Genomic DNA, 24485 nt, shown 5'->3' with positions numbered 1-24485 from the left:
TTAAATATGCCTAATTAATGTCACTATTAATGATCTCTATCTAATGTATTTTAATATATATGGACCATCAAACAAAAAACAATATGGTTCACTGCACCCTCTAGCTGCCATATGGCAAAAATGCATTTGCTGTGTGACTCTAATTAGCTGTCTTAACTATTTAACTCTGTAACTGAACTGTAAGGCTTAATACTTTAAGGAGAATAAGAATAAAATTTGATTGAAATTCTGGACGTCCAAATGTTGTACGACATACAAACATGTCTTTATTTAATGTAAACCATAATTATAAAAGAAGGTCTTTTCTAGACTGGCAGGCTGTTTCTGGTCAGGCACTTGTGTAGACAGCTGCAGTCGCGGGTCCTTGTCCTGGAGGTGACATTCAGTGGCTAGCAGGAACTGGGGACGCAGTTAGCATCGACAAACTCGTCAACATGGCACAGGCAGTGCAAAAACTGGTCGCTAAAGTACCTACCCTGGTCGGTGGTAAGTTGATTTGTTTTATTATTACAACATGTATGCAATAATGTAGAGCTAAACTGTAGGTAGTATAATCTTTATTGACAAGACGTAGCTAGGCCAACGCTGTCAATAGCACCGAGACCCAGCCATCAATTGAATTAATTGGATGTAACAGTTAACGGTAACGTTAGCTGATGCTGTTCGGTGCAGAAAACATTAAATTGAGATTTCAAAGTTGCTTTCTGTTCTCTGACTGAATTGCTTTTCTGTTAGCTATCACGCGTGATTTGTATTGTTTACACTCAATGAGCATAAGCTAGAGCTAAGTGGCTAATGCTATCAATCAGCATGCAGGGTAGATCTGCAGCTCAAAGCTAACTTTAGCCGCAGCAAAGGAAAGTTGCACCAGACTCGTAATTGCAGTATTTCTTCTCTCTCAGCCGCTGTCACCTACTCCAAACCTCGGCTAGCAACCTTCTGGCACTATGCTCGTGTTGAACTTGTCCCCCCTTCTCCTGCTGAGATCCCCAAGGCCATCGAGGGGGTCACAAACCTCATCAAGGGTGCCCAGTCAGGACGTCTCGGTCAAACAACAGTGAGGGTGCGTGTTACTGCCCGACAGACGTTGTTTTATATATATATACATATATATATATATATATATATATATGTATATATATACATACGTGTGTGAGTGTATAGTGGAGACATTCAGATATCCTGATAGAATAGGAAACACCTTGAAGACTGTGTTGCCATAAAGGTTTGACTCCCAGTATGTAAACCAGTTTGCAGTTTGTTGACCAAAATTGTTTTCTTCATTTGTAAATGTCATTCATCTTAAAGGTTTACCAAAAGCTCACTGAAATGAAAAACTATATTACCGACTTACTCCTAGTAGACTGTAAATTGTTTTATTAGCCAAAGTTGTTAGAAATCCAGTGTTGCCACCACAATACAATGCAGGGAATTTTTATTTTTGTGGTGCTTTTAGCAATAAAAAAGTAACATAGTGAACTGTCTGTGAAAAAATGTTTCCAGAAAGAATGTCATGGTCACTCAGAGATCTCTCAGAGAACACTTCTCTTTTTTTAACCTGTCAGAAAATAATTTCTAACAAACTGTACACAGTGAGGCCAAAATCTAAAATGTACAGCTCACAAAACCTGGGCAAATCAATGCATTGGGACTTAGCATATACTTCTAACATAAAGCTTCTAACCATTTTTACTTCAAATAATCATATTTAAGCAAACAATAAAACACAAGTGGGTATACAAATTGTACCATGATGCACTATGGGTTTAGAAGGGGATGTTATGTCATTAGAAACGCTTATTGATGACTGTCAGTGATGAAGGAAATTTGAGAATGTATTATGTCATCTGCAGGTCTCAGCTGCAGCAGCACACAGTGACCCATTATTGACACAAATTAGATTGTCATGTTGTCAAAATTAGGATGTGAAACATGTCTTAAAGGGGCCAGGACACCAAACATTAGAGACTGTAAAATGTTTTTAAATCTCAGAACCAGCCAAAGTAATTGTTGAAGCATTGCATGCTAAGAAGCTAATCAGCAAAAAGCAGTGAGGTGTATTTATTGGTATTCTCTAGTCGTTGTTAAAGTCAATGCTGTACGAAATGAAAACATGATTAAATCAATCCACAAGGAAAATGATCATCTGTGGCTAATATCACATTTTGCCTGATGCATTTCCCCAGAAGCAAATCTAATTCAAGTGTTTGTTTCCCCACAGGATGCCTTTAGGAATGGACTGGTGGCCACTGAGGTGTTGATGTGGTTCTACATTGGAGAGTGCATTGGCAAAGGGGGCATCATTGGCTATGCTGTCTGAATTTTGGACCGTCATGCTTTTTTTTTTCTCTTGAGTGTTGTATGCTCAACTTCCTGCAAGAATCCTGGGAACCAATAAACAGATGTCTATTGTTAAAAAAACTACTTGTTTTCTGACTCCTTGCTATTTATATGACATGCATGTATTTGCCAAATGTGGGCACACAGCTAAAGGAAATATGAAATACTCTGACCACCTAGGACACTTTTACCCAGTATATTTGATGTAAGTCAGTGTCTTTGGTATAGTTCATACACAGTGAAATAGTCCTTTTTCACAAAGGACATTTTGGCATACATGCTCAGGTGTAAATAATAAAATTAAGGATGGCTTGGTGGTTATTGGTAGTAACATCAGTGCTATTCCTACAAGTTAAAATGTCTGCCGTCTAAAAAAAAAAGGGCTTATTGCTTAATGGTGTGATTGTCATTAGACAAACTCCCACGGGGTTTAATTAAAAATCTAATCTCAATCCTGTGGAAAATTGTTCTGAGAAAACCAGAAGATTTATGAAGAAACAAAATCCTGCCACTTTTTATTCAGTTCAGTTCCTGTAATGAACCGACAGAGGGAGCCATGAGTGTTGTCAGTATTAGCAGTGATAGTACTGAAAGTTCAAATTATATCTGTCGATGCAGATACTTTTGAAATGTTTTAGACTTCACCTTTGCTGAAGCACAAACAATAAAATAAATCAACCCACAGTAGCTCTGTTTTCGTATTTAAATCCACGCTGAACAGACCTATAATTTCTTTCAATTTAATTTGGCAACATAGATGTCACACCTTTTAGTCCTTATGTTTTTATGTAGAAATAGATACTCTCCAAAACACAAACATCACTTCATTCATTTAGCTCTTTATTTAGAACTATCTCAATGAATCATTTTGTTACAAAACAAGTTTTTTCTTGATATCAATTATACTCTGGTTGTCCATTAGATAAGTAAACATACATACAATTAAATAAGGGTTAGTTCAAGTGAAAAAAACAACTGTAAGGACTCTCAGCAACTGACACGACAACTGCCAGATGACAAAAAATGTGACAAAATGAAATGACGATGAAATATTCTTCTGAATGTGTTGAAACCATAATAATACCTGTTAATGCACCATCATGAACGTTACTGTATTACTCATACTGCTGTAAGAGTGCAATGTACAATAATATTAGCAATGTAATGACCTATCATAAGAAAAAGGTTATCTCAGGTACTTTCATTATGACTTATAATTACATCACCCCTTTCAATACGTCAAACACTTTATGAAATCATAATTGTGGGTAAATGTAAAAATGTGAGGTGATAAATATCTGTGGGAACATATAACATTTACAGGTGAAGCTCACTGACATTTGTTACGTGCTGACGTGTTATAACATTATCCAACAGTTATTATCAGATGCTAAAAGGGATAACACTTCTCTTTATATCGTATTTGTGTGATTATGTAGTAATTATGGATTTCAATAGTGTCTTAGAAAACTACTAGAAAATGTGATTTGGCAGCAGAATGCAAAACATAATATGTGATGTGTAGCGTATATACACATTTAGGAGGAACACGTTTCTTAAAAAATAAGCGATAAAACTTCATTAATGTGGTTTGGTACAGTTTCAAAATTTTGCAAAAATATATATTCCAAAAGCATTACTGTATATCACGAGGAAAATAATGGAAAACATTTTCAGATTTTCTGAAAGAGCTCAGATGTCAGTGTTCACTTGACGTTGCAGATCTTGACTGAGGTTCCAACTCCAAAGCCTGGATAGAGGGGCTCAACAAACGTGGTGTCAAACCTGTGCAGGAGGGTCATGGTGTTGCCTATGCTATAAAATGCCAGCACACCCGCAGTGTGGTCCAGGTACACGCCTATCCTCGGGGAGTGGGGGGCGTTGACGGCTTTGTCCACCCGGTTGTGCCAGGCAGAGTAACCCGTGTCAGAGCAGAGGAGACTCCAGGATTTGTCGTTGTAGCCCAGCAGGCACAGCGAACCTTTGCCCTTCCGACTGAGGCTCCTGTAGGCCACTCCAATGGAGAACTCCCCGCTCCACTCGATCTCCCAGTAGAAACGGCCCCCGGACAGGGCCTCCCGGCACAGCACCTGGGCAAAACTGTCGAACCTATCCGAGTTGTCTCCGTAGGGCTGCAGGTCCCTGGTGCGGATGACTTTTCTGCTGTTTTCAGAGATGTACAGCTCCTTGTAGGCTGTGCTCGGGTCCAGTTTCAGCTGGCAGAAGTCTGGAGGGGAAGAATCAATAACATTTTTATCGTATTTACTTGGTAACTGAATTGTCATATTTCAGGTAAACACACCAGATACTTACATTTCACAAAATCTGCTCTGCTCTTTGGCTCTGGGGGAGGAGTGTTGTCCACGGTCATTTCTTTGCCTGCACATGAAGAAGCACTCTGTTAGGTCAAAGTGAACTGCATACACCCACACACATGCCTTCAATTCTTTCATTGATGTGTTTTTGCAGTGTTTTTAACTGAATCTATAATGCACTTGCTTTGTGGCTCCAACAAGTAGACTGTCATCTACTACTACTATCAACCTAAATAATAATTAACTTCCAGCAGTCTGATTGCTACAGGACGTGACAACGCTCACCTCTGCTCCTTCTGTCCAATGTTCGACTTTCTGTAGTGTACACTGGGACCTCATTCACTATGAGACAGAGCACATTCATATTTAGCAAACAAGGGTTACGTTTTTTTTTTGGTGTTTTCTGCCCATCATGTCGAAGTATTGTGTTTCTGCTGCTGACCTGACTTGGAGATCTTAAGCAGCTCCTCTCGGCCAAACTCCTCGAGGCGCTCCTTGATCTCAGCCACAGCTTTCCTGACAGCCCCGAAGGAGAAGTCAGGGTTCACCGTCACTCTGGGTATGAAGCCGTCGTCAGTGGGGGTGCAGAGGTAGTTGAAGTTCTGATGAGGAAGGAAAAGTGTTGGTGACGAGGACGAATATATATCAACATGAACTTGAACTACACTCATGAGTAATAAGTGTACTATTATTTTTGAAAACACATCAGTTTAGAGTTCGATTCCTTGTAAAAGAGACATCCAAAGACATTTTTTGTCCATTCATATTTCCATTCACAATATTTAACACCTCTTTAATTGCTTGTTTGGAAATTCTTACGCCTAATTGATACAAAGGACTTAATCCGTCTTCATACTGTCATTGTTAGTAAGGCTTGTTGAGAATTACTATTAAAAACCGCACTCTTATCTACTGAATGCAATTCCAAATCAGAATAAAAATGAAAAGTCATGACAATAACACATGAAAATCACAGTATTGCTGTGTCAACGTACTGCCTTATTAGTTGGATGATACCACCAGATTACATTAACATCATTAAATGAAAACTCCAGATGTTTCTTAAATGAACAGTTGCTCTTAAGCTGTATGTCACCTGCAAAAAGTGGATGTGGTCCTCGGTGCTGTACAGCTGCTTGAGGCCGGATTCCTTTTTCTTCAGTTCATCAATCTCTTGTTCCAGCCGCTCGATCAAAGCCTCGGCTTGGTTGAAAGCAGCCTTCTCGTTGATGCCAATCAGCTTGGTCACCTCTGACCTCATCCTCTCGATGGAGCGGATCATGTCCTCAAACATCTTCTGGCTCTCCACCATGGCTCTCTGAGCCGAGTTCTGGACAGAACACTCGAGATGTCAGCGTTTTAAAGGAGACACTGCCACAGTGAGCGTCTTACAGCGACCACTTGCATGGAAATACATGACATTTACCAGAATTTTGGTTGGTGGAAAGATACAACATGTTATCAACATGTGATCCTTACCTTCAGTGAATCCACAGCAGTCTTCAGTTCCTCCAGCTCCTTCACCCTCTCCTGGCATTTTTGTCTAATCTCAGCTTGGGAGACTCCCAAGAGTTTCTGCAGAATAAAGGCGCATTATCTATTTCACTGTTTTGTTAAGCATGCACTCCCATGCTGGCTTGATGACTGTACAGGCTTCCTTTAAATCATTATGCAGAAGTATTCAAAAGCTGTATTAAATTAGATTTACAGGATGTAGATGGGTGTCATGCTGTTTTATTGTATGAGATATAAAGCCTCAAATTTGTTGGTTCAGTAAAAACATTCTTTCTCATCAAGGAATATCTGGGGCGGCCCTTCGGCATGTTTAATAAACCCCACTCAAAGAATCTTCTTAATACGGCCGGCTTTTATCTCAGAGGGGGGGGGGGGGGGGGGGGATCTGTAATGGAATTCTGGCCATGTTAGGAATGTGAATCTACCGCTGCCTGACTTTTAAAGAGATGTTTCAAGGTGCACACAGCGCTGACATGCAGAATAGAGGGCTTCTAATTCAGCTTTTACTCAAGCCCACCAACCCATTCTTCAAGATAAGCTTGAGGAATGTGGGGAATCTGGGGGGGGGGGGGTTAATATGAGAGGGGGAGGGGAGAGAGCGGGAGACGGAGTGAGATGTGTGAGACTCAGGTTGTAAATCTCTGGATGAGAGAAACCAGAGTCCCCATGTTGTAAAGACAACAGCAGGATGAATCATTGCTTCACCATGCCCTAAATATCCTTTAGCCCATATCCCTGGCTGCCATAAAAACACTCCTCCTAAATTACTCATGCATAAAAACGAATTCTCTGAACACCGCAGATTTATACTCCAGTATCTGTTGACATTCTTATCTACTCTACGTCGTTTTACAGGCAATGTGATGGGTGAGCCATTTGAATGTGCATTGCCGGGGTTACAAACATTGTGATCGGTTGATCATGAGGTGTTGAAGGCCTTGACTCCCTGACATTCCAGTATCATTACAGACCCACTCCCACAGGTGGGAGCCAACGCAGCAGAAGGAAGTCTACAGTTTCTGTGTGTCTATCCCACAGCTGGAACACCACATTCTCTAAAAAAAAACAACGCAGCTTTCAGAGGCCATAACTATAAGACACTCCCCCCGGCCTCCATGCAGCTAATCAGAGAGCTGGAATTGTTTTGGCGGTGAATGCCTGCCAGTGTGGCTGATAGTGTTGGCGAAATGGGTCAAAGTACACCTGCCAGTCGTAGAACAGGGGCAGGAGTTGGGAAAAACACCCTGTTTGCTTTCACTCAAAATACTCCAATGACTATATATTTAATTTGTTTTTTTAAAAGTTCACCTGTTTGACAAACACATTAGAGTTGAATCAGGAGAGGAGTTTCAGCATGTGGTTTCTCTCATGTAACTGAATACACTGCTTATCTTTCTGACGTCACACTTTCATTTCTCTGAGAAGCTGACTGAAAGTGATTTTTCAAACAGGTGAACAATACTACTCCTGTGCCTTTCAGTATTTAGTCAATTAAAATGAAATGTCAACAGAGTCAGGAGGATTCCTTACCTGCTTCTCACCCCTCTCCGCCTCAGCAGAGACAATGTCATGGCCCCTGTGTTCACTGACTGTGCAGATAGCACAGATACACATCTGGTCTGTTCGACAGAAGAGCTCCAGGGACTTCTGGTGCTGTGGGCAGATCTTCCTGTCCAGGTTTCCCAGCTCATCCACCAGCTTGTGCCTTTTGAACGTGGCTGATTCATAGTGTGGCTTCAGGTGCTTCTCGCAGTAGGATGCCAGACAGTTAAGACAGGACTTCACAGCCTTTAATTTCTTCCCAGAGCAGAAGTCACAGGGGACGTCACTTGGTCCGGCATAGATGTTCCCCTGGGACGTGTTGAGGTTGAGGGTCAGACCGCTCTTCTTGATCTTCTCAGCCACCATGCTCAGAGTGGCGTTTGGCCGCAGCACCGGCCTCTGGGTGAATGTGATCTTACACTGGGGACAAATGTAAATTCCTGTGTAGTCAGCCTCATTCCAGTAGCCACTGATGCAGTCCATACAGAAACTGTGGCCGCAGGGGATAGCCACAGGGTCCCTCAGAAGGTTCTGACACAGGGAGCAGCTGAAGTAATCTGGAGAAGTGTGATCAGCCATTGTGATGGACCCAAAGCACAGTCGGACCTGCACAAACAGACAGAGAATGCCAGCAGCAGATAGAGATTTCGTCGAGTGTGCCTGGGAACCCGCCCTCAAGAGTGTGGTACAGCCTGCCAGAGACAGGACCTACTTGTATTTCTGAATTCCAGAGGTTATTGATTGAAAGCAGACAAGGCCCTCCCCCTGTGCTGTGAGTATATCGAGCCCTGCCCAGTTCAGATAAGCAGGTTGAGCAAGGAGGGAGAGGGAGAGGGAGAGAGAGTGAGAGAGAGAGAGAGCGAGAGAGAGAGAGAGAGAGGGCGGGCAGACAGGACAGGATAGAAACAGAGAGGACAGAGTGAAAGAAAGAGAATGAATTAAATGTACAGAGCACAAGAAGTGACAACTACTCCTGTGCTAGAAAAAGCTTCCATTTTCCACACAGTTTCCTTTACTCTCCAATTTCTCATGTGGCTCATCTGTGGATGAATTGCGCACACACTTGTCGGCAGCTGTATTTCCACCTATTGTTGTCAGACAGAATCGCCATTGTCTTAAACCGGTTATAGTCCGACAAACATGAATGCAGCCTAAGGTACTGTAGGAATTCAAGGGACCACCCAATAAACAAACAGAGACACTCTGAGCTCAAGTGGAGTTTCAAAGTAATTTCAAACACCCCTGTATGCTCCATTTGTCACCAAAGAACGTGCTAAAAGTTTACCTTGCTGTAGGTGGTTTGTCCAAGAGCAGCTACAGTTCAGGGTTGCAGTATTTACACTGTGTCCTGTCAGACCAGTCGGGTCACTTTTGCGAGTGGAGTTGTAACTGTAGATGTTTGTACAGCAGAGAGAAAATATTCATGGCTGAGACACCAAACGGAAACGGAAACGCACACGCACACGCACACGCACACACACACACACACACACACGCACACACATGCGCGTACACATGCAGGACACTCCTGTCAGGTCCAGGTGTGTTGTTGCAATGCATGATTTACATATTTGTGCTCTTGCCTCATCACAAGTTATCTTGCATTTTTTTCATTCCTAAAAATGTCCCTCTCCTAGTTACCTAATGTAGCCCTGTGACCCCGACTCACTCTGACATCATAGCCTCTCATTAGCTTTTCAATTAGGCCTAGTCTACTGGTTTCTACCAACACGAATGCCCCATTCACATTCTTCTGTACAACATTAAAGTCCCTACTGTACAGGAACTCTTGCTTGAAATAAAAGTTTTGTAATGTATTCTGCATTTCCTGCCTGATGAATAATCCTGTAGCAAAAACAGTGGCTGCACTTTCAATTCATATCTTGCATTACTTCATACACTAGCTAGTTTCACCTTGCCATATTTGGTCCGGTTTCAGATAAGCCAGTTTTTCCTTCCTTCCTCCAGAGTAAAGGGAGCCCTCTGTGCTTACAGATTAACTACCTGTTAGTGGTGAGGGCCGCTGCCAAAGGACCAAACTTTGATTTACTTGAGAGTTTCTGACTCGTGATAGAAAAGTGAGGACTATACAGTGCACACAAGACCCACATGTCTATCTCTTTGAGAAAGGCAATAAGAAGCATGATAATGTTTATGATAAAATAACAAGCCTCTCTAAAAGAGTAGCAAGTCCCAGACAGAAACTCCACAGTCATCTACAGCTCAGTGAAAGTTCAAGGAGAGAGGTCAACCTTCATTAACGTGCAGTGAACGTGCTCTGTGCAGGGCGAGTGCAGGAGAACACAAATGGCTGCTTGATCAAAGGAAACAAGGACCCACTTCACTGAGTGTGAGTAATAAAAACAGGAAGACAAGGTATTTAATGGTATGGGAAAACACTGGAGACATTTGCTGATGCTGGTAGATACACAAAGGCGAAGAGACCAAATGTGAATGAAAAGGCTGCACACTGCTATTAAGCATCGCCAGGAGACGAGCAGAAACCAACACATGCAGAGTGTCTATCAGAGTTGCATTCAAATAAGTATGTCCTGCTAAGAACTGAACTAATAATAGTGGTCCTGTATTCTTAAGGTGTCATGATAAAAATATGTGGTGTAATATGGTAAGATTGTGCGCGCGCATAGTTGGTTGAAAATATGTATTTTACCTAAAAGCTGGACTTTGGGTCTAGGACAATAGACATGATGCAGCAAATGAAGTTAGTCTGCCTAACTGAAACTTCAAAATAAGATCAGGCCTGAGCCCTTTTCTTAGAAAAAACGTCAGGGGAAGAATGTTTGTGTTTCGTATCACATGCTTTAAAGTGGAGGGAGAGACGGTCACATGCAATGCACGCTTGACAGATGTTCATTTGATCGCGTTTGCTCTCGTAAGCCTGCCTGCTCCGCAACAGATTCTTAGGTGAAAGAAATTTCAAGAGTCATTGTGTGCCCAGTGGCTCAGACGACAAGGTGAAGTGTAGTAAGTGCAGGCCAACAGGTCCTCCATAAAATTTCTATGTTTTTGTTTTATGGGAGAAAAGTCCATCTACTGGTTAAAAAAAAGTTAAAGGGCCAGTAAGGTACAAAGAAAAAAGAAGAAAAAAACCCCACAAATCTGTAAAGAGGGGAAAATGTCAATAATGACAATAATAAAATGAATTGAGACCAGAAGCCTGTTGAAGTGCCATTTTAAATGCAGCTGGTATGATCGAGAAAATTAGCTCAGTTTGCAATCAGATGAGCAGGCACGTCACTGAAACTCTGGAGAGTGACTCAGTTCAACCATCATCACCTATAACAGATCTTTTGTTGCTGTTATTAGAAATATGATCGGACTTAATTCAGATGCAATTTAAGAGCAATGACTATTAAATATGAATACTTAATGAAGACTTAGTCAAACCATGACAGAAACATGTCATTATGTAAATCATAAGTCACTGTCAATCTTGCAGATTTGTAATATTGTCTAGATCAGTGGTTCAGGGACTTTTGGCAGTAAAAATGATGTGAATTAAAAAATATCGGTAATTTGGATCTTTTCATGAAAAGAAATGAATCTACAGCTGGAGAAATGTTTTGTTTAGTTTTGTTGCGTCACTTTCACTGAAGAGTACGACCCCTGTCAGTGGGCGTTTTGGTCAAATAAGATGCTACATTTAGTCTTACATGTCAGCTGTAGTTAGTGTTGTTGACAGACAACAGACCCTATAATGCCTGGCACTGGGCTCGGGCCCTGCTGGCTCTAACACAATGGAATCTTTTAAGTAGGCTTTCTTGGCCCTCCTGTTATCTGGGCTATCAAGTGTAGTTGCATTCCTATCTCCATTTCAACAGCCCCGAAACTCCATCTTGGCTGGGAGGTGTGTTCACTGTAAGATGAAATCTACAGAGGAACGTCTTTAGCTCAGAAAAGGAAACATTCTTATAATTGCTTTGGTTTCACGGTGCACATTCTCTTGTTTGAGATGGCATTACAGTTGAACCACAAAAATACAGTTCCAGTGTTGACTTACTGAAACTGCAGGTCTCCTTTCAAGCCTCATAAGAAATCAGTGGTAATGAAATGCAAATTAAAGTTGATAATTAACTGGTTGCAGGTGAGGCGAAGGTCAGGGAGATCTCACCGGGTCAAGAGGGCCAAACTAATTGAATTCAAGGCCAACAAAGCAGTTAATTTGGCATCGCTGCACTTCATCCATTGACCGTACGTCACAATGGAAGGAGTCACCGTTGATGACGAGACATTACAGTTGACCACCAGAAAAGGAGTTGTATTATTATTAGTCAAAGTGCAGAAAATAATCTCTTCAGCTTGAGGTCAGTTTGTACTGTGACTTGAGTGGGACAGTCTGTCTCCAGGCAATCTCTAACACTCAGCAATTAGTGCACTCAACTGTGGCGTGCGACACACCGGGGCTTTCTTTACACTGCATTCTTTCATGTAGTTACTTTTGAGTGTACTATTTTGCTTTTACTCATCTATTAATGGGATGCTTACACTGTTCACATGATTCTCAACCGCACTTTTCATGTTCTGGTTAGACCGCTTTCCAGTAAAAGAAATTATTAAAATTCTCAAGGCCTTTAAAATCTTTTTATTTTTATGGTGTTCTACATGAAAAAAAAAAAAAAAAAAAAAAAACATTGCGGAACTACACTTTTGCTGACAACACTCAAACCAAAACCTTGTATGTTATGATCCCACATTTGATTCATTCTGCTTACATTCTGTAACCGATGGAGTCATTCACTGTGTCCTTTTCTTGCCCCGCCCTTGTTTTACTGGTTTCGGCTCAACCAGTTTAGCCTCCCTCTCTGTTTACTCTATATAACTTGCGCCCGTAGTACCTGTGAGCTCACTTTGCCACTGCGCTGACTCAAGTCGCTGACTGTCTTCACAGCATCTTCATCGCATCAGAGGGAACCGCACTAACTTGTCTCCATGTCGTCTGAGCAGGACAACTGTTACCTGTGTAAGGAATCCCTCAGGGACCCCGTGTCCATACCATGTGGACACATCTTCTGCTCCATTTGCCTGAAGACATACTGGGACCATGCTGACCACACGGGCTCGTACCTCTGCCCACAGTGCAGGGTCACCTACAACAAGAGGCCCACCCCGAGACGCATGGGAGGCTCTCGGCACTCCACCATCCAACGCAACTCCGAATCCTTTCCACCTCCGCCTCCGTCCCCTGACTACAACTACGCAGGACCCCAGGATGTCGGCTGTGACATCTGCGTTGGCAAGAAGCACAAAGCTGTCAAGTCCTGCCTGATGTGTCTGGCCTCCTACTGCGAGAAGCATGTCAAGCCCCACTTTGAGTCATCCACTTTTAAAAGGCACAAGCTTGTGGATGAAATCGGCCACCTGGACAGACAGATATGTCCCCAGCATCAGAAGGGTCTGGAGCTGTTCTGCCGCACTGACCAGATGTGTATCTGCGTGCTGTGTACGGTGAAAGAACACAAAGGTCACGACATGGTGTCTGCTGAGCAGGAGAGGGCGGATGAGCAGGTAGGTTAACACTTAATTAAAAGTGACAACACTGGTTTTTCAGACAACAGGTGTAGTAAGAATGCTAAAATGTGCTTTGCTCAACGTGACAAGTATTGTTTAATGCTCATGAAGCTTTTTGTCATTTGTAAATCAGTGGTGACACATGTACATATCATGATTCATTGCACTAGTAACACAGTGGCAGGTAGTACATGAAACAGCAGCACACAATAGACCAAACAAGCCCATAAACCAAAGCCTCAAGCGATTTGCCAGACCCACCCATAAGAAGATAAGGCTGCTACCTGCACGCCCAGCAACAGTGTCAACATTGAGCTGCACACTGATAGTATTAAGTCTAATGCTTGAGTTTAAAAAAAAAAAAAAAAGTCTCTTGATTGGATGATTTTGTCAATTTGTGGACTTGCTGTTCATTATAATTAACAATGTCTGTTGTTTTCCTCACAGCAAAAGCTGGGCGCCACCCAGGCTGAGATCCAGGAGAAGATTCATGACCGACTCAAGCAGATGGAGGAACTAAAACAAGCAGTGGACTCACTCAAGGTTTGTGCCACCATCATCCATCAGACAGATAAGACCAGTCTAACCACTATAGATTGAATGGAAAGTTAAATCAACGACCAAGACAACATTCCTTCATGTAGGAGTGATGACAGCTTCTCTCAGTGTGACACCCAGTTGACTAATGGCATATGCTTCCTGTGCAGAGCTCAGCCCAGAGAACACTGCAGGAATGTGACAAGATGTTTGGCGACATGATGCGCTCCATTGAGAGGATGCAGCAGGAGATGACCAAGCTGATCTCCTCCAACAAGAGAGCCGCACTCAACAATGCGGAGGGCCACATGGAGCGCCTGAGCCACGAGATCGCTGATCTGAAGAGGAGAGACAACGAGATCACCCAGCTGTCCCGCACTGAGGACCACATCCACTTCATCCAGGTAACGGACCACCACTCAACAGATACCACCTTCACAACATGATGCTGCCACAACACCGCCATCCATCCGTCCTACACAGGGTGGCACAGGGCTAGAGCCTATCCCATCAAGTTTCACCCTGGACAGGTCACCAGTCCGTCACAAAGCAAACAGACAAAACATCAAATCTAATACACCTGCGCATTTCAAGTCTAAATGTGTCTCAGCCGATGCAACTACTAACTGATAACATGCAAAATGAAAAAAAGAAACTAATTTAAAGTATACATTATCATAACTGTGTTGCTGTTGTTTTCCTCATCAGAGCTACCACATGCTGATAGCCCAGAATGAGGCCGAGGAGCTGCCCTCAGTGAGCGTCAACCCCTACTTCACCTTCGGCCCCGTCACTAAGGCCGTCTCTGAGATGAAACAGCACCTGAATGAATTCAGCAATGATGAACTGGTTAAGGTAGCCAAGACAGGTGAGTGGGGAGCCAGCATCAACACCCTGCTGTTCAAAAGTGAATTGAATTAGTGTGATAAATCTTCAGTCCTCTGGTGTCAGTACAAACATGTTGTGAACACGTCACCGCTGTTACCATGTCAAGTCATTCATTTCTTTATTTTTGCAGTTAACAAAATGACCTTCTGTGAACTGGATGAATCCAGGAAGAGACGGTCCATAAAAAGTGAGTAATAACATCTGTACCATTTTTGTTTAGACAATCCACAAAACCAGCAGAGCTACAGTATTTAGAAATTATATGGACCCACAGTTTTGCATAATTTGACTAGAGAACGTTAGATTCCCCTTGTCCTCAATAGGGCTTTGTGCAATGCAGTTTGAAGTTTGGTCGTGGCTGGAGCCTGACATTCGTTAGAGGGTAGCCTGAGGTCACTCAGGTGCCACATGGTCAAATGTTTACTTTGATTAGGATGTCAAACTGCCAGCGAGTTTACATGAACCCACTCGTCCAGAACAGAATTTGGCTACGTTGTGTGGCCTTTGACAGTTCAGATCAGCTTCACTGATGACGGCAGGATTTCTAGATATTGTGACACTCACAGTATCTGGGTTAATATAACAATAACATCAACACTACCCACTTCATGCCGCTTTTCTGTCAGTCTTCATAGGGATAACACAGTTACATTGTGCAGTTATTGTTGAATCATTTTCTGTGATTAATAGCATGGAGTAATAGAAAGTCATTCTGGACCAGTGCTGTGAAATATACAGGCCTTTCAGTTCAGAGCACTATAGTCCATTATGTCACTACCACCAGTTCTGATGTGATACATATGCTTCCTTCAACAGATGATGAAGCTGCCATGTACAAGTCTCTGCCAGTGCACGAACCTCAGCACAGGGATGAATTCCTGAAATGTGAGTCTCGGCTTCTCTGACTGCTGTTGTCTTGTTTTCTGCTCTGACACAGATCACTGCTCTCCCTGCTCATTTCACTGCATGGGGCAAATTAGGTGCTGATGAGGTTCTCTGTCAGGCCCTGTGGATGACCACAAGATCTGATTTTAGTAACGACTGTATGTCCTACAGTGTTGACAGAGACTGGGATTGACTCATTATACACAGCTTTGTGATTTTACTTCATTTTGCAGTTTAAGTGCTCCCTCTATGTTTAAACTGAGTGCATGAAAAAGCTTTTTCTGATATAAGAATATTGTGTTTTGGGCAAAATGTCAGGGGCCAGTTTTTTACTGGTATCTATTTAAAAAGACTTTGCATAGGCTTTAAAGTCAGTGGGAAAGAGGTTCATGGGCTGTGGGTCTCCCCTTACAGTTACAGTTAAAGATGGACAAACAGTGTTGATACCTCTGGCATTCCAGATAATAGGCCGGGCAGATCTAGCCGAGACCACCGGCGGGTGTCCCACCAACTGTGACCCGCAGAGGTAGAGGCACACAGCAGGCAGGTGATATCTAATCCCTGGGATTATTCTGATTTCTGTGTCCAGCCAGAGGGTCTCCCACTTTTGCTTCAAATTATGTTGGTGCAGAAGTTAGTTAAAAACTGTGGTGCAGTGGTGAGGGGTGCTTTAACCCATAAGAACCCATGGTGACACCAGTGTAACACACACTTCAAAGGCCCCAGAATCTTCCTTATACAGCTTTTTGCTTGATCTTAACTCATTAAGTCCCTAAGCGACATATACGAAACATCCTGGTGTGGTGCTCATGTCACAGTCATGTGTCCACTTGGCCTGTGGTGTATTCCCCATAATTTTCCTTTGAGGGGAAATGGGTCTGGGTTCTTATGGGTTAAACTGGCTTTGGCTTTGTCCAATGTGTGTTTCCTCATTTACATTTAACCCAAGCAAATTTAGCTAAATGTGAAGTAATGGTTACATTTTTCTTCCTAGATGCTTGCCAGCTCACCATGGACCCGAACACAGCCTACAGACAGCTCTACTTGTCTCGAGGGAACAGGAAAGCTGCCCTCAAGAGAGACCCCCAGTCCTACGGTGACCATCCTGCCAGGTTTGACTCCCTGCCCCAGGTCCTGTGTATGGAGGCTCTCTCTGGAGGAGCTTACTACTGGGAGGTTGACTGGAGCGGGGAGGGAGCTGCCATCGGAGTCACTTACAAAGGCATCAAGAGGACGGGCTACGGAGACAGCTGCCGCATCGGCTACAACCGCAAGTCTTGGAGCCTCTTCTGCTCTGATTCCAGCTACTCAGGCCGCCACAACAAAGACCAGATAGAGATCAACGCACCCTACTCATCACGTATAGGGGTGTTCCTAGACCACGCCGGGGGTACCCTCTCTTTCTACACCGTAGGGGACACCATGTCTCTCATCCACCGCTTCAAGGCCTCCTTTAGTGAGGCTGTCTATCCAGGCTTCTGGGTTTGGTATGAGTCAGCCATCACCCTCATCCAGCTGTAATAATATAACACACTCCCAATGATCAATGCACAACTGTGATTCAGATTTGTTATGGATAGACAGAACAAAAATGTTGCAATTCTCTGATGATATGTTATAATTCTTCCGTAAGACTATACATCATGTGTTGAGTATCAGGGGAACTGTCCTTAATAACTGTGAATATTCTGCAAATCACGATGTGTGAAATGTAAGATCAGGTGTACCAAAGTGAATGAGCATTTAAATTATCATTTTAAAATAATGAAGGCTGTACTTGATTGAAATATGTCATGTGATCATTCATGTAGGTTATTATACACTTACTTTTTATCAATAAACATTTTATAACAAGGATAAACTGTGATGTTGTTGTTATATTTTTACGTCAAACGTCTGTCATCACAAACGTTCACCCCACAGGCTAATTAATTAATTCAATCATTCATTCATTAAAGATTTACCTTATCAGCAGCAGTTTTAAATGTTTGCTGAAGTCTGACTCTAAAGATCTTTATCATTACGTTACTCATTGAAAGTCTGGATTCAGGCCGTTACAGTATTAGTGATGAATTAGTGAGTTTGCAGTTTTGCTAATTTACAAACAAATCTGTAAAAGTGGTTCCACTAGATTATCGCCGGCGATAAAACTTCATGTAATTCAAGCTAGTGGCCATTTTTTTCTCTCTTTACTAAATCTTTAGGACTTGTAATGTCAAAACAGCCTGATAAAAGACTGTGTTGTCATTTTGTTTTCAGTATGTCTTTCATTTGGGCTTCAGGCAAAAGCATTTCGTCAGTTACATATTCCCACATCTGACTCTTTTAACCATCTTCTCCTTTGGTTGCTACTTAACTTGACATCAACCGTTCAACAAAGACTTGCCTTGAACATCAAACAGCTCACTTATATAAGGCAGAACACAAGCCAATGATTAGACACCAGGAAACATCACAGCGGGCACTCTTGTGATGCTGGAGTGAAGTGGGTTTAGATTGTGGAATCCTAAAACTGCAGCCTTAAGGGAAAACTTTCAAGATACAGTAGAGAGGATATGAAAAACCAGAATCCATTAAGGTTGTGGCCAGCAGGTGAGGTTTGCCATTGTTCAGGGATATTTTATCCCTTATTGATATGTTTTCTGGAATTACATTTTTCCACAATTTCTCTGAACAAGGGGGCCACACTGAGCGATAGGCTCCAGATTTACACTACAAAGATGAGGGATTGTGTGATTATAGAAAATATGGTACTCAGAAAGAGAAACATCAATTGATGCCCCCCCCCCCCCCCCCCCCCCACCTTTATCTCCTCAGATCTGACCAAAAAGGTTTGTGATTTTAGTTGCTGCTTTGTACAGTTACATCAGCATGACCAAAAAACGAATATATTGCCATTGTATATTATTTGATTTTCACACACAGGAAGCTGGTGGCAAGCACCATATAATAAGTCAGAGGTGACTGCCGGCAAAATGCAGAATACTGGTAGATTGAAGTTTATCTGGTGAGCATTCATCAGTGTCAATTTGCTAAACTGCTGCTTAACTTTGGCTGTTTGTCGCAGCTCTGCACCTGTAAAGTCCCTTGTGAGCTTTGCTACCTCTAGTGGACAAACGTATGCAGTGCTTACCAAGGATGTCACCGGCCACTTCTTCACTCCACTCCAGGAAAGCGTCTGTGTGGCGGTAGGATTCACTGTTGGGGACACAAAACACATTCTGAAACAGGCCTGTGGTGGTTACTTCAGACAACACGTTACAGGCTAGCCTACCTCCCTGAACAAATTCACCCTTCACCCCTTCCACTCTTGCTACAAAGTCCTGCTTTGTGTGAAGTCATAAGTTAAATATCTTTCTTCGGGACATCAAACGGAGACACGAACCAAGCGGTCTAGTCGCTAGTTTACACATGTAGTAGTATAGTTTACAAGCTTAAATGCACGGTCTCTGCCCCACCACCGACCTCTCCCCAGTTAATTTACCTGCAATTTAATACACAGATTTGAATGTTTTTCTCCCTTCGTTATTTACCACCACGCCTATAGAGGGCAGTCAACCCCTGTATGTGCATAGGAAACAAATTACTTGTTTCTCTTCGGACACAATTACCCTGCGCACCGTCAGAAAGAAGCGCCGCATTCTCACATTTTCACAAGTGTGGCTGCACAGGTGAGTTTACATTAATATGATAACTGTAATAAATACTCTAGACCTTGTTCTTTCACATCCTGATATATAGCATGTTTGCTGTCATTTAAATCCTTGCTATTTGCTCTAGCATCATATCTTCGGCGGTGTGTAGACAATAGTTACTGAAGGCATAAAACCAAGAATGGAGTTAGCTAGTTTGCTAACATAACATTAGCGTTAAGCTAGCGTTAGCATTTTATTTTGCCGTACTAGGGCTGTCGAGCAGCAACGATTTGTGCCTTCTGCATGTCATTTCACTCAAGCTCATGTTGCTGACAACTGAGATGGGAGGGTTTTTGTTAATAAAAAAGAGAAATGTGACAAATTAAAAGCCACAGCAAGATGGCAAAACGCTCTCATATTCTTGTGTTGTGGCATGCGTTACAACTGTCACTATGACAACCGACTGGACAGGACAGACTCCGTAGTTAAATTTATGTGCTCCAGCTAGGTTAGCTAACTAAATATTAGCAGTGAAACTCGGGGGGAAACCTGACGCTTTTCCTGTTCAACTAGCAAAGCATACAGTGAAATAGTCCTGACCCAGGAGTACACTGCAAATCTCAGCCACTGGGCTGATTGTAAACACAAGTAGAGCAGCATACCAGTTCCCAAGCCTCTTTGCCCTGTTTTGGTGACTGATGTGCTATCAGCCCAGCTTCCAGAGCATTTCTCTGTGCTGTTGAAGCAGAAGCCTTGTTCACTCCTAGCTGCGGTTTGATGTCAGATGCAGTCAGCCTTCTGTTGCACAAGGCAGAGGCTCTTATGAACGTGCTCTGAATTCCCATAATGACTGCTGAGTGACAGCTTTTGAGTCCCGCAACGGTCAGAGAGACTTTAATTACAAAGAGTCCTTGTTTGTCACAATAATGATCATCTTTTGCCTGTTCCTTTGTTACAGTGTTATTATAGCGTTCGATGGCACCTCCTTAACCTTTTCCCAATAATAAGGGGACTAGAAAGCCTGGGATTAGTATCCATTCTTTGCAACTAATTATTATTTGTTTATATTAAAGATATTTCTACTTTTCACTAAATACAGATGGCGACTACAAAGGTACCCGAGGTCCGTGACATCACACGGATCGAGAGAATCGGTAAGCATCCCCATTTACACTGGGACCCGACTGTTCATGGATACAAGTTAATGTGATTTGTGATAAGTCAGCCCTAATGTATGTTGATGCAAGTGGTACCTGGTCTTTACTCCTTCTTCCAAATGTGGTTATTATTAACATGTTGATTTCTAACTTGTGTTCAGGAGCACACTCTCACATCCGTGGACTTGGTTTGGATGATTCTTTGGAGCCAAGACAGGTAGCGTTAAGTTTTCATAGTATGTGGCTGTGATGATTTGTTCACTGTTTAGTTGGCATGTAATACCTGTAAGAAAACCCTGTTTACTTGGATTCCAGTGTCTACCAAGTCATTATTAGACAAGCTCAGTAAAGGATTATAAGCAGAAACGTTGTGAAGTCAATATATATATATTGGACTACAGGGCAGAATGATGTGCAGATGTACATTAATATGTGTTGAATTTGACCTCAAGGATACTTGTTCCTATTCACCCACAGGTGTCTCAGGGGATGGTTGGCCAGCTGGCCTCCCGTCGGGCAGCAGGGGTCATTCTGGAGATGATCAAAGATGGCCACATCGCTGGCAGAGCAGTACTAATCGCTGGCCAACCTGGCACAGGAAAGACTGCCATTGCTATGGGTAAGGGCCTCATTGGAAGCTTTCCAGAACACAATATCATTTCATCGTCCTGCCCTGGAAGTCATATGGATGCCTTGCATTGATGTAATTGGCTGAAGTTATATTTTCATTAAAGCAAGAGTTCCTGCTCCCATATTCACTTGCTGAGTATAGGTTCAGGTGAGAATTTTTTAATTAATTTATTTTATTTTATTTATTTATTTAATGCAGGCATCGCTCAGTCTCTCGGCCCTGACACACCCTTCACAGCGCTGGCCGGTAGTGAGATCTTCTCCCTGGAGATGAGCAAGACCGAGGCACTCAGCCAAGCTTTTAGAAAAGCCATCGGAGTGAGGATCAAGTGAGTGAGCAAACACTGTAGTTGTGTCTTTGAAATTCTCATTGTATTGTCTCAGTGAATGCTTATTCATAGTGGGTTTCTTTTACAGAGAAGAGACGGAGATTATTGAAGGAGAGGTGGTGGAAATCCAGATTGACAGACCAGCCACGGGAACGGTAGGCTGCTCACGTGTCTGCTACAAGTGCAGTCATAACTTACTGTCATTATTGAAACCTGCTTATGTCACAGAACACACTGAGTTGGAAGAAGGCAGTCACTGCTGATATTACAGGGAAAAAGGGAATTAAAGCAAGTGTAAAACGCTACACACCCTGCTGTCATTAAAGACACACTTATACATATTAAACTTTGTCTCTCAGGGTGCCAAGGTGGGCAAACTGACTCTGAAGACGACTGAGATGGAGACAATATATGACTTGGGCAACAAGATGATTGACAGTCTCAGCAAAGAGAAAGTTCAAGCAGGGTGAGTACATCTCTTGTTCATTGATCTTTACATATCTGGATCACTCAGGCCTGTCGGATGGCCATATGTGATCGAAACTGTCTGTTTTCTCTCAGAGATGTTATTACCATTGACAAAGCCACTGGAAAGATCAGCAAGTTGGGCCGCTCCTTCACCAGAGCCAGAGACTATGATGCCATGGGAGCTCAGGTATCCTGTCACTGTCACATCAACAACGCCCATTGACCTTGTGGATTCAGAGCTTGTTTGAAATTAATTGTCTAATATAACCGTACTCCTTTTGTATAAAAGTAAGTAATTTAATGGGACTTAAAGATTTTTGAAATGAATTTGATCGTGTCATCCTTGCAGACACAGTTTGTACAGTGTCCAGAGGGAGAGCTGCAGAAGAGGAAAGAGGTGGTCCATACTGTGTCCCTCCATGAGATCGACGTCATCAACAGCCGCACTCAAGGCTTCCTGGCCCTCTTCTCCGGAGACACCGGAGAGATCAAGTCCGAAGTCCGCGAGCAGATTAATGCCAAAGTGTGTGAGTGGAGAGAAGAGGGCAAGGCAGAGATCATTCCTGGGGTAGGTTCAACTGTGCGTGTGTGTGTGTTTATATACTTGCTTTGTCTGCGATTTGTACTTAACTCATTTTCTATGTTTGTGGTTCCAGGTGTTATTTATTGATGAGGTCCATATGCTGGACATGGAGTGCTTTTCCTTCCTGAACCGTGCCCTAGAGAGTGACTTGTCCCCAGTTCTCATTATGGCCACCAACAGAGGCATCACTCGGTACTATTTAAATCTACGTTTTCTTCCCATCTGATCATTTGAGTTGTTCTATTTAGAATACACCGATATGGAATTTTTATGTCCCGTACCATTTTTTGGGGGGAATTTGAATATCTTATAACCTGTATATCTGGTTATTTGATAAACGACTGTAAAATTGACTTGGTTTTATGAATAAGAGTTCATTCTTCAAACCTTGGACATTTCTTTTAAAATATTTTCATCCTAAAGAAACAAAGAGAATGGTCAGAAAATTCGGTCAAATACATCATACCATATTTCATGTGTCACTCGTAACTCTGAATATTGAACTTTATTGAATAATATATCCACTTTTTTATCTCTCAGTATCCGAGGCACAAACTACCAGAGCCCTCATGGCATCCCCATCGACCTGCTGGACCGCCTGCTCATCATCGCCACCTCCCCTTACACTGAAAAAGAGACGAGGCAGATCCTCAAGATCAGGTGAGAATCTGCGTTCGTCATCTGTCGGCAGACTGTGTTTGCGTCTTCCCAGCGTTGTGAAAGGGAAGTAAACCTGCGTGGTTGTATTTCAGGTGTGAGGAGGAGGATGTAGAGCTGAGCGAGGAGGCTCACACTGTCCTGACTCGCATTGGCATGGAGACGTCGCTGCGCTACGCCATCCAGCTGATTAGCACCGCTGGACTGGTGTGTCGCAAACGCAAGGTAAACTCAGTCTGAACAGATGATAACACACATTTTACACATCACATGTAAAAAAAAAAAAGGCATTGTTATCACCATCTACAAGCATGTTTTTTTTTTTTAATCCTTGATCCCTGATGAATTCTTTTTCAGTGGTTTAGTCATGAATTCCTGTGGCCTCAGTGTTGATGTCATCTGTGTGTTTTGGCTGTCCTCAGGGGACAGAAGTTCAGGTGGAGGACATCAAAAGGGTTTACTCTCTGTTCCTGGACGAGGCCAGATCCTCTCAGTATATGAAGGAGTATCAGGATTCCTTCCTCTTCAATGAAACACGTGAGTTCGCTGTTCTTCCTCTCTGTCTCTGTTAGTGGTCCAATTTGTCTGCTTTTCAAGTTAAATCAAAGTCAAATGCATCACAATGCTGAAACAGACTCTTACCCAGGAGCACCTGCTGCAGTCATTAGAGAAGATTTCAGTTTTTGACGTGCTTACTAAAGCTGGTTGCTCTGTAGTTTCACAGCAAAGCAGAGAAAAGAAGAGAGAGAGAAAGGAAAAATACCATATGCCCAACTCAGCCCAGCGTTGCACTAGTAGGCTAGAATGATTTATCTACGTTAAGTATACAAATTCCACATGACGTGGTGAATAAGCAAGAAGGGTCTGTTCTTCTCTTTCAGAAACGGCCCAAATGGACACCTCGTAATGAAGAGGACTGATTTGTTTTCTTACTTTCTTTTCTTACTTTCTTTTTATTGTTGCCGATCGCCCTCTGGAGTTGGAGTCAATTCAGAACTGGACTTTACTTCAGATTCGAATTACATTGAAGATTCAAATGAATTCAATTCACTGAATTTCCCCACATTTTTCTTCTCTGTTCACCTTTAATCCTACATTGAATTCAAATTTATTTACCTAAATTTGACTTGATTCTGGATCTATCACAATTCTGTTCATCGCTGAGGCCTTGTGTCAGGAATATTCATTCCTTAAGTTTTTTTTTGTTGACTTATCTTTACATGTTTTTTTTAAATGAAAATTATTAAACAGGCTTTTCTAAGCACACCGTGATGATTTGTTTTCTTATTTGTCAGTCAATCTTGAATGCTACAAAACCGGTGTAAAACGTTAATTGAAACATCATACCACAAGTTTCATTTTGAATCACTTGACATGACTCGCACCACTTTTACATACTCTAACACAAACTGCTGAAGCTTCATATTTGCCTCAGCTCAACCTAAAGAGTACCATCACACCAGGCTGAAAAGCAG

The 24485-nt window shown here is 42.5% G+C and overlaps 4 protein-coding genes across 6 annotated transcripts; 3 read left to right on the top strand and 1 right to left on the bottom strand.

Annotated features, from left to right (window-relative positions):
- The first annotated feature begins 375 nt into the window (after positions 1-375).
- On the top strand, positions 376-2415 carry atp5l (ATP synthase, H+ transporting, mitochondrial F0 complex, subunit g). Its single transcript, XM_070917569.1, has 3 exons — positions 376-486; positions 903-1063; positions 2222-2415. Exons 1-3 carry the CDS (start codon positions 435-437, stop codon positions 2318-2320), a joined length of 312 nt encoding a protein of 103 aa, XP_070773670.1. The 5' UTR covers positions 376-434; the 3' UTR covers positions 2321-2415.
- Positions 2416-3163: 748 nt separating this feature from the next.
- Positions 3164-9021, bottom strand: ftr82 (finTRIM family, member 82). Its single transcript, XM_070916675.1, has 8 exons — positions 8998-9021; positions 7701-8318; positions 6135-6230; positions 5752-5985; positions 5098-5257; positions 4941-4997; positions 4654-4719; positions 3164-4567 (listed from the first exon to the last, which is right to left on the bottom strand). Exons 2-8 carry the CDS (start codon positions 8289-8291, stop codon positions 4047-4049), a joined length of 1725 nt encoding a protein of 574 aa, XP_070772776.1. The 5' UTR covers positions 8292-8318; positions 8998-9021; the 3' UTR covers positions 3164-4046.
- A 3572-nt stretch (positions 9022-12593) lies between these two features.
- ftr83 (finTRIM family, member 83) lies at positions 12594-17412 on the top strand. Of its 3 annotated transcripts, none has more exons than XM_070916677.1 (8): positions 12594-13238; positions 13689-13784; positions 13949-14182; positions 14487-14646; positions 14797-14853; positions 15483-15551; positions 16013-16094; positions 16546-16678. In XM_070916677.1, the coding sequence occupies exons 1-7, from the start codon at positions 12663-12665 to the stop codon at positions 16066-16068; spliced, it is 1248 nt and encodes a 415-aa protein (XP_070772778.1). In that variant the 5' UTR covers positions 12594-12662; the 3' UTR covers positions 16069-16094; positions 16546-16678. The 3 variants fall into 3 exon arrangements, with proteins under 3 accessions (XP_070772778.1, XP_070772779.1, XP_070772777.1); XM_070916678.1 differs by having other exon boundaries at positions 16013-16098; positions 16546-16674; XM_070916676.1 differs by lacking the exon at positions 16013-16094 and having other exon boundaries at positions 16546-17412.
- Positions 17413-19209: 1797 nt separating this feature from the next.
- Positions 19210-24266, top strand: ruvbl2 (RuvB-like AAA ATPase 2). Its single transcript, XM_070917347.1, has 14 exons — positions 19210-19222; positions 20286-20340; positions 20505-20560; positions 20821-20962; positions 21173-21302; positions 21391-21457; positions 21662-21768; positions 21864-21957; positions 22120-22338; positions 22427-22545; positions 22894-23013; positions 23106-23235; positions 23433-23547; positions 23892-24266. The coding sequence occupies exons 2-14, from the start codon at positions 20286-20288 to the stop codon at positions 23915-23917; spliced, it is 1380 nt and encodes a 459-aa protein (XP_070773448.1). The 5' UTR covers positions 19210-19222; the 3' UTR covers positions 23918-24266.
- The last annotated feature ends 219 nt before the right edge of the window (positions 24267-24485 follow it).

Source organism: Enoplosus armatus, chromosome 13, assembly GCF_043641665.1.
Source record: "Enoplosus armatus isolate fEnoArm2 chromosome 13, fEnoArm2.hap1, whole genome shotgun sequence".
Taxonomy (NCBI): Eukaryota; Metazoa; Chordata; class Actinopteri; order Centrarchiformes; family Enoplosidae; genus Enoplosus; species Enoplosus armatus.
Note: the sequence above shows the minus strand (reverse complement) of the source record. Positions and strands in the feature narration are given on the sequence as shown.

Coding starts and splice junctions, on each gene's coding strand:
- ruvbl2 (XM_070917347.1), top strand. CDS start 20,286: ATGGCGACTACAAAGGTACCCGAGGTCCGTGACATCACACGGATCGAG. Junction 21,769..21,863: donor AAAGAGAAAGTTCAAGCAGG/GTGAGTACATCT, acceptor GTTTTCTCTCAG/AGATGTTATTACCATTGACA. Junction 22,339..22,426: donor AGGCAGAGATCATTCCTGGG/GTAGGTTCAACT, acceptor TTGTGGTTCCAG/GTGTTATTTATTGATGAGGT.
- ftr82 (XM_070916675.1), bottom strand. CDS start 8,291: ATGGCTGATCACACTTCTCCAGATTACTTCAGCTGCTCCCTGTGTCAG. Junction 6,231..7,700: donor CGGAGAGGGGTGAGAAGCAG/GTAAGGAATCCT, acceptor TTTATTCTGCAG/AAACTCTTGGGAGTCTCCCA. Junction 4,720..4,940: donor ATTGGACAGAAGGAGCAGAG/GTGAGCGTTGTC, acceptor CTTCATGTGCAG/GCAAAGAAATGACCGTGGAC.
- atp5l (XM_070917569.1), top strand. CDS start 435: ATGGCACAGGCAGTGCAAAAACTGGTCGCTAAAGTACCTACCCTGGTC. Junction 487..902: donor AGTACCTACCCTGGTCGGTG/GTAAGTTGATTT, acceptor CTTCTCTCTCAG/CCGCTGTCACCTACTCCAAA. Junction 1,064..2,221: donor TCGGTCAAACAACAGTGAGG/GTGCGTGTTACT, acceptor GTTTCCCCACAG/GATGCCTTTAGGAATGGACT.
- ftr83 (XM_070916676.1), top strand. CDS start 12,663: ATGTCGTCTGAGCAGGACAACTGTTACCTGTGTAAGGAATCCCTCAGG. Junction 14,854..15,482: donor GAAGAGACGGTCCATAAAAA/GTGAGTAATAAC, acceptor TTCCTTCAACAG/ATGATGAAGCTGCCATGTAC. Junction 15,552..16,545: donor CAGGGATGAATTCCTGAAAT/GTGAGTCTCGGC, acceptor TTTTCTTCCTAG/ATGCTTGCCAGCTCACCATG.